Genomic DNA, 7,989 nt, shown 5'->3' on the forward strand with positions numbered 1-7,989 from the left:
GGAGAATCAGGGCCATGTTGTCATGGTGCCTCCGGAAGGAGGAGCTCTGTGAGGTTTGAGGATGGCTGCTAGTTCGGAGGTGACTGTGCCCTTGTGAATGCTTGGGTAGGTGCCCTGGAAGCAGTCACTCTAGACTGGGATAAGGGTTGAGGCTACAAGCAGAGAGGTCCTAGGGTAGGGCCCACAGCCAGAATGCAAGGAGCACAGGATAGAGATGCAGTGGAGGGAGGGGACAATGAGAAGTTAGTGGGTGGCCAAGGTAAAGGAAGCACCAGGTTAGGGCCTGGGACCTGGTGGGTGGAGCCCAGAGGACTATGCAACAACCCCTAGTAGCATCAGCACCGTTCTGGCCAGCAGCGACAGGGCCAGCGGAGTGGTGGCTGGGCCTAGGCTACCAGCGCTGTCCCTGACAGGGATGGTGGTGGTGGTCTGGCGGGCTGTCGTGGTGGTCTGGCTCGGGGCGGTTTCACTGCTCTCGTCCTCAGGGGGCGCCAGGCCGCAGTCGGTGTAGGGCTCCAGGCAGCCTGCAAAGGCCATGACGTGCGCGATGTAATTCTGCTCCTGCACTCCGTGCAGCAGGTGTGCCTGCGGACCACGCGCGAATATCGCCACATCCTCCCCGCCGTGGGTCTCCGACTTCACCGGCACAGCCGCCTGCTGCTGGTATGAGGGATCACCTGGAGGGACAAGACATTCAGCGAGAAGGTCTCTCAAGATCTCTGTGGAGTCCCCCCCTGCCCCCCCCCTCAGGCAAGCCGTGACATTGCACTCACTGCTTTCAGCAGCCGTGACGTTGGGTCTTTCCCCTGTACCAACGTAGCCCGGGCCATTGCCATACAGGATGGAGGTGTAGGACTTGCCGTCCAGAGCTTTGAGCGGGGCCAGCCCTGCATAGAGGAAGAGAGACACCTTGTTCTCCCAAAGACTGAAGCTTAGACACTTCACCTTTTGTCTGCCCAGTGGTTGCTAGATTTCCACAAAGCAGGTGCCCTTTTCTGTCCATTTAACAAATAGAGAAGGGGAGGAACAGACAAAGTTCTTTACATAATTGATGCAAAACAAAACACAGCAAAAAAAAAAACCCAAACAGCAACAACAACAAAAAACCCGCCACTTGTTTCCGACCTACCGAAGATGGAGGTCCCCCGAAGTGTGTAGCCCCCAAAGGAGAAGACGTGGGAGTGGTCAGCGGTGACTATGGTCAACGTGTCTTTCTCACTGGTGAGTTGGCTGGCCTTCTCAATGGCTGTGTCAAACATGACAGCCTCAGTCAGCGCCAGATACGCTGTGCCCAGATGGTGACCACGGTCGATTCGGCCACCTGCAGGAAACCAGTGAGCGTGAGCTCCAGCCTGTCCTTGTCCGTTGCCTCCTCTTTCCATGGGGTCCTGAAGACTCACCCTCCACAAAGAGGTAGAAGCCGTTGGGGTTCCTGCTCAGCACTCTCAGGGCTGCCTCGGTCATGTCCTTCAGAGATGGATCCATCAAAGGGTCCCGCTGAATGTCGAATTTTGTGTCTACAGGCTCAAAGAGGCCTTAGGGACAAAAGCCAAAAAATTATGGTGACCAATAAGCTTGGTAGTAAGGTCACAGTATGTGCACATACACACATGTTCAAAGGCTGCCGAACTGACGGGGTACCAGTGCAGGAAGTGTGGGGTCATTACCCATGAGGTATGTCACTGATGGATCAAGGGACTTCTGAATGAGTTCTTCACGGTTCCAAACATACTGGGAGCCCTAGAGGGGCATAAATGATTGGTAAGGCCCACAGCCCTTCCCCATTCTCTGTGGTGCCACAATCAGTGTGCATCTCATCACCTGGTGCTTCGACAGCCATTCCTCCACCAGGTTCCGGCCATCAAGTCTGGTTCCGGTCTGGTTAACATCAGTCGGATACTCAGGGTCTGGGGTTCCTTCAGGAAACATGTATTTTCTGCCCCCACCGAGGATCACCTATGCTCAGAGAGGATCAGAGAAGGCAGACTTTAGGGCCTCTGCTTCCTTTCCAACCAGGACCCAGCTCCCCACCAGGATCCAGGGAGTTCAGGCTTCATTCCTCACATTGATGTCCATGTTGGAGACAAGCTGTGTAGCAATGTCCTTGCAGCCCTCCTGCAGGGCCGAGGCAGGCATATCAGCATCCCCGTACCAGTTCCGGTTCACCGTGTGAACGTAGGTGCCGGCTGGAGAGGCGTGCTGCACCCTGGTGGTGGTCACCAGTCCTACGGCCTTTCCTGAAGACAGCAGAGGTCAGGGTGGGACATGCAGTCTCCCAGGCCCGCCCCCTTCCCCGAGCCTCGCTCCAACCCACCTGCTTTCTTTGCACGGTACATCACCGAGATGACCTCATTGCCGAAAGTGGTGTTGCACTCGTCAAACCGTGCAGCCGCGCTGACGCCAATGGTCTTGTAGTTGGTCTTGACCCCGCACAGGTAGGCTGTGGCTGTGCTGGCGCTGTCTGGGACCTGCCTGTCCACACTGTAGGTCTGGAGACAGAGACATTCTCAACTGGCCTCAAAGCAGACGTCTGTTTCTTCACCCAAGCCTGGGACCTGCTCATTATTGCCAGACCCCGAACTGGGCTCTCAGTATCCAGGGTCCTCTCTGTCACCCTTTCCCTGGGTCCTTGTCAGCCTCTCCTCACATCCCAGATATGTGGCTCAGTACTCACCTTGGACAGAGCCATGTAGGGGAAGCTGTCCATGGCTAGGGGTGTCTCAGGTCCTAGATTGCCTTCCAACTGTCCCTTTAGGATCCGGGTGGCTGTCACTGTGGGCACCCCCATCCCTGAAGGAATAGAATCTGGTCAGACCTGAACCCCAGACCTTCCTGGACCCACCAGTGCCCTTGAGGGCTTGGAGTGCAAGGACCCCAGGGTGGCCAGGCCTTGGACACTCACCGTCCCCCAGGAAGATGATGAGGTTCTTGGCTGATGTCTGGATGGGCTGCAGCTTCTTGGCAGCACTCAGAGCTTCGGCTGCCTTTTGGTTCCAGAAGGCTGGGTTCTCCTCCTCCACTGGCCAAGGGAATAGCAGAGGAAGGGTCAGACTAAAGGTTCACGTGCGTGAATGGAGCAGGCATCCAGAGGAGCCTCATTACCTGGGATGACACTCAGTGACAGTTGCAACCTGAGGCCCAGCAGCAGCAGCAGCAGCAGCAGCCAGGTTCCCTGCATGGCTGGGGCTGGGGGTGGGACAGCAGACATGGAGAGCTGGGACACCAGGGTACTAAGGCATAGTCTGCCTGAGCTTAAATAGGGGGAGACTTTGTTCCTAGATTAACAATCTCGTGTTCCTCCCCTGGAACCAGGTGGCCACGCTGGCTCCACCTCCGTCCTGTGAACTGAACTGTACCCCTGCTTACTGGAGGAAAATGGCAGGGTGTATCTGGTCCAGCCTGGGCCAGGGTCCTGACAGAACACGTTCTGTGTTTTCCCCAGGTAGGGTTGGGGGGCTGTGTTGTCCTCTGGGCAAGGACCCTGTGCTCCATGCTGCCAGGGAGCTCACGCTGTCCCGTACGGACACATCACCCTTGCTCCTGTGGCAGTGGTGCACGCCTTTAATCCCAGCACTCAGGAGGCAGAGGCAGGCGGATCTCTGTGAGTTCGAGGCCAGCATGGTCTACAGAGCAAGTTCCAGGACAGGCTTCAAAGCTACAGAGAAAGCCTGTCTCGAAAAACAAAAACAAAAAAAGAAAAAAGAGAGAGAAATGGTCCATATAAGAAATAGAATACCATTAACCTGAAAAGAGAAGACAATCTGCTGTGTACACAGACTCAGAAGTTGGAGGCAGGAGAATCTGGAGTTCAAGGAAGCCATGGCTACATAGTGAGTTAAAAACCAATATGATAAGCATCATTAATCCCAGAATTTGGGAGGCAGAGGCAGGAATATATCTGTGAATTTGAGACTAGCCTGGTCTAGTCCACCACCACCAAACCAAACTCAAACAAACCAAAATCAAAAGCAAGGGAATCCTGACTCATACTGCAGTGTGGACACACCCTGAGGAAACTCTGCTAAGTGAAACCAGCCCACCACAAAGGCACAACACTGTCTCATCCTTCTTGGGTGCCACCAAGAGATATAAAATGCTCTACATACAGAAGAATGACGAGGCGCTGGAGAGATGGTTCAGAGGTGACAAGCACATTCTGTTTCTGTACAAGATCTGAGTTCAGATCTCAGCCCCCGCATCAGGATGCTCACAGCTGGCTGTAACTCTAGCTCCAAGGGATCTAATGGCTTTCTTAGACGCCTACTCTCCCCCATGCATAAACTGATTCACACACATACATGTGATTAAAAGGAAGAAAGGGGATGTGGAAATGACTGGGCAGTTAAAAGCTCAGGCTACTCTTCCATTGGGCCCAGATTTGATTCCTAGCCCCTTCATGGTAGCTCACAAAAGTCTGTTGCTCCAGTTCCAGGAGATTCCTACGCCCTTTTCTGGCCTCTGAAGACCCTGCACGCATGTGCATGCGCGCGCGCACACACACACACACACACACACACACGCACACATGAAAATGAAAAAGCAAATAAGAGTGATGCATAGCCAAGGGCTGGGGGAGGAGGGAGATGGGAGGTTTGTTTGACAGGTTCAGCATCTCAGCTCTTTGAGACATTCTGGTCTTGTACTGCACAGCCACGTGGAGTCCTTAACACTACGTAACTAGAATCGACCTCGAGGCAAGCCTCCTTGCCTCCAGCCCATGCTCTAACCACTCCCTCCTCTTCCTGTGTTGGCATGCTGTGCTAGGAAAATGATTCTTTTTCAAGTTTATCAATAAATGATTTTATGGCCATACAATAATTACACATATTAATGGGTACAGCGATAATTCAATCCATGATACAATATTGAATGAGGAAATATGGGTAATTAGAGTTTTCATCTCCTTAAATATTTCTTTGTGCTGGGAGAGGAAAATTCTTGGCTAAAGTTCAGAGGTGACCGGTTATTGGAGAAGCTCTTAATCAATTAATTAACCCCCCCCAAGTAGTAGGTTAAAGGTTCAAGGCTTAGTCAGTCCTTTAACGTTTTAAACTGCCCCCTCCTCTTATTCTTTTTCTGCCACCTTCATCACCGGGTGTGTGTCATGCCATGTGGGGGTCAGTTCTCGCCTGTTACCTTTGTGTAGGTTTCAGGTATTGAACTCATTGAACTCAGGTCCCCAAGCTTGTGTGGCAAGCACCTTCACCCGTTGAGTCATCTTGTAGGCCTCTATTCCTTTTTGAAACTGTAATGTTGGTGTAATTGTAGATTCACATTTATAGTTGTAAGCAATAATGTGAGCTGACCGCCAGGGGACGGAGAAAGTGGGGGGACTTTGCAATACACGAAGTCAGTGTTCTCACGTCCCTAGCTTGACATATGTGAATCCAGGTGGGGATGTGAGATTGTATTCAGGTTTCCCAATCCCTTTCGTTGTTTTTTGTTGTTGTTTTGTTTTTTTTGGATTTTTTTAAAAGATTTATTTATTTATTATGTATACAACATTCCTTCCATGTATGTTTGTATGCCAGAAGAGGGAACCGGATCTCATTATAGATGGTTGTGAGCCACCATGTGGTTGCTGGGAATTGAACTCAGGACCTCTGGAAGAGCAATCAGTGCTCTTAACCTCTGAGCCATCTCTCCAGCCCCCCTTTCATTATTTTAAAATATTTATTTTCATTTTTAGTTACGTGTGTATGTGTGTAGATCTGTGCAAGCAAGTGTAGGGGCCTGAACAGTCCAGAGGAGGATGCAGGATCCCTCTGGGTGCTACATGTGGTTGTGAGCCACCTGAACTGGGTGCTGGGAATCCAACTCATGTTTCCGGCCAGAGTGGTATATGCTCTGAACCAGTGAGTTATCTCTCCAGCTCCCTCTGTCCTGCCTTTCTTTCTTTGTCTCCTTGTTTCATATGTCTCTTAATGTAGCCCAGACACCTGAATCTTGTGATCTTGCTTCAGCCTCCTGAGTTCTAGGATTATAGGTGTGTGCCATGATGTCCAGCTTCTGTTCAGCTCTATCACCTGAGTGGGTTCTTGTCACTACTGTGGCTGGTGTGGGAGAATGGTCTGTAGTCTGTCAATTATATTTTAAATAAACGCTGATTGGCCAGTAGACAGGCAGGAAGTATAGTGGGGGGACAACCAGACAGAAAGTAGAGGCAAGTCAATGAGAACAGGAGAATTCTGGGTAGGAGGAAACCCATTTCTCTGCAGTTCTGCCCAGACACAGAAGGAAGTTGTGACTGCCTCACTGAAAAAGGTACCAAGCCATGTAGATAAGAATAATGGGTTAATATAAGAGTTAATAAGAAGCCTGAGCTAATGGGCCAATCAGTTTATAATTAATGTAGACCTCTGTGTAATTTCTTTGGGACTTAACGATTGTGGGAATCGGGCAGGACAGAAAACTCAGTCAACAAATGGTGCCCAACGTGTGGACAACAGCATCCACATAAAGCCTGACAGAGCTTGGGAAGTAATTCTAGACAAAAAAGAATAGAGTTAAGTGCAGATTATTGATAGCAGCATTTTCTCAGGTGGGCTCTGTTTGCTAGAGGCAAATGCGTTTCATTTAAGAGAGGCTTCCTGCCTCAGCTTTAGCTGTAAAACCTTGCAGCTCTTTTAAGAGGTCCTGCCATGAAATACTTGAATGGTGTTGATGAAAAGCTGATTGCATGCTTTCTGGTGGTGGCAGGGACCTTGAAACACCATAGAGTTGTGGCAATAAACATGGCTCCAGCCGGTACCTCTGCCATGAGGCTGGAATTTCAGAAAGCTAAGGAATGGGCTGGATCCAGTCATCAAAGCCACGGCTTTAATCCTACCCATATTGCTTAGCAAATTAAAGGCTCATGTGGTCAGAAAAAGAGAGAGATATACAGTAAAGAGCGATTCAAAGATGAAGAAAACCTCTAAATGGTTTACAGTGTGTTAAAAATATATGCAAGCTTGGGAGAGAAAAGAAAATAGTTAAAGTCCTTAAAATAAAAAAAAAGAGAGTAGTTGGGTGTAGTAGCACACATCTTTAATCCCAACACTTGGGAGGCAGAGGTAGACAGATCTCTATGAGTTCAAGGATAGCCTTGTTTACAGAGTGAGTTCCAAGACAAAGATACATAGAGAAACCTTGTCTCAAAAAGCCAAAAATTAAAAATAAAAGAAATAGCAGATAAAATAAGGCCATGTAAAGATGGAAAACACACAGAGGATCTGGATACTGTATGTTATTATGTTCTCTTTGAATTATTTGAATGCTGAGGAAGAAACAAAAGCTACTAAAAGATATTTGTTTATAAATGCTGCTGAATTAATCCAAGATAGGTATTTTGAAAATACCTTGACTTCACAATTGAAGTCAAAAGGTATGTTGCTTTGGAGAAGAGGGGTTGCTTTTGTTTCCACAGGAAATGGGAAGCTATGGATTCATTCTAAAGTAAGAAAAATCAGGTTTGATCAAGGAAGACCACCTGAGACATATCCGGTAGGAACAGATGGCCCAGATGTCAGAATTCTACATCCAGCATGGATTCAAGATGCTGCCTGAGATGATCAAGCCTCAAAGGATACTTTAGTCAGGACTTGATCATAATTCTAAATTTTCTTTACGTCCCCATAAGATTATCAGTGCCCCCAACCAGCAGGAAGTAGCCTGGAAAACTATGTCCACATTCCCCAAAAAAATGGACTATGGATATTTTCCTTTGTTTAAAAAAAAGAGGGGGAAGTGGTGTGGGAGAATTGTCTGTATTCTGTCAATATTATTTTAAGTAAATATTGATTGGCCAGTAGATAGGCAGAAAGTATAGTGGGGACAACCAGACAGGAAGTAGAGGTGGGTGAATAAGAACAGGAGAATTCTGGGTAGGAGGAAGCCCATTCTCTGCAGTCCTGCCCAGACACAGAAGGAAGTTGTGACTGCCTCGCTGAAACAGGTACCAAGCCATGTGGCTAACACAGATAAGAATAATGGGTTAATATTAGTTAC

At 49.0% G+C, this 7,989-nt stretch overlaps 1 protein-coding gene across 1 annotated transcript; it reads right to left on the minus strand.

The window, feature by feature from the left end:
• Positions 1-312: 312 nt before the first annotated feature.
• Positions 313-3,178, minus strand: LOC142836829 (intestinal-type alkaline phosphatase). Its single transcript, XM_075951437.1, has 11 exons — positions 3,103-3,178; positions 2,903-3,019; positions 2,675-2,790; positions 2,315-2,489; positions 2,065-2,237; positions 1,822-1,956; positions 1,668-1,740; positions 1,401-1,535; positions 1,130-1,321; positions 774-887; positions 313-677 (listed from the first exon to the last, which is right to left on the minus strand). Exons 1-11 carry the CDS (start codon positions 3,176-3,178, stop codon positions 313-315), a joined length of 1,671 nt encoding a protein of 556 aa, XP_075807552.1.
• Positions 3,179-7,989: the final 4,811 nt, after the last annotated feature.

The sequence above is a fragment of the Microtus pennsylvanicus genome, chromosome 17 (assembly GCF_037038515.1).
Source record: "Microtus pennsylvanicus isolate mMicPen1 chromosome 17, mMicPen1.hap1, whole genome shotgun sequence".
NCBI lineage: Eukaryota > Metazoa > Chordata > Mammalia > Rodentia > Cricetidae > Microtus > Microtus pennsylvanicus.

What these genes read in the sequence shown, in the direction of transcription:
- LOC142836829 (XM_075951437.1), bottom strand. Translation starts at nt 3,178, where the DNA reads ATGCAGGGAACCTGGCTGCTGCTGCTGCTGCTGCTGCTGGGCCTCAGG. An exon ending in CCTACATGGCTCTGTCCAAG is followed by an intron (nt 2,490 to 2,674) that starts GTGAGTACTGAG and finishes CTCTGTCTCCAG; the next exon opens with ACCTACAGTGTGGACAGGCA. An exon ending in TCGGGGGACCTCCATCTTCG is followed by an intron (nt 888 to 1,129) that starts GTAGGTCGGAAA and finishes TCCTCTATGCAG; the next exon opens with GGCTGGCCCCGCTCAAAGCT.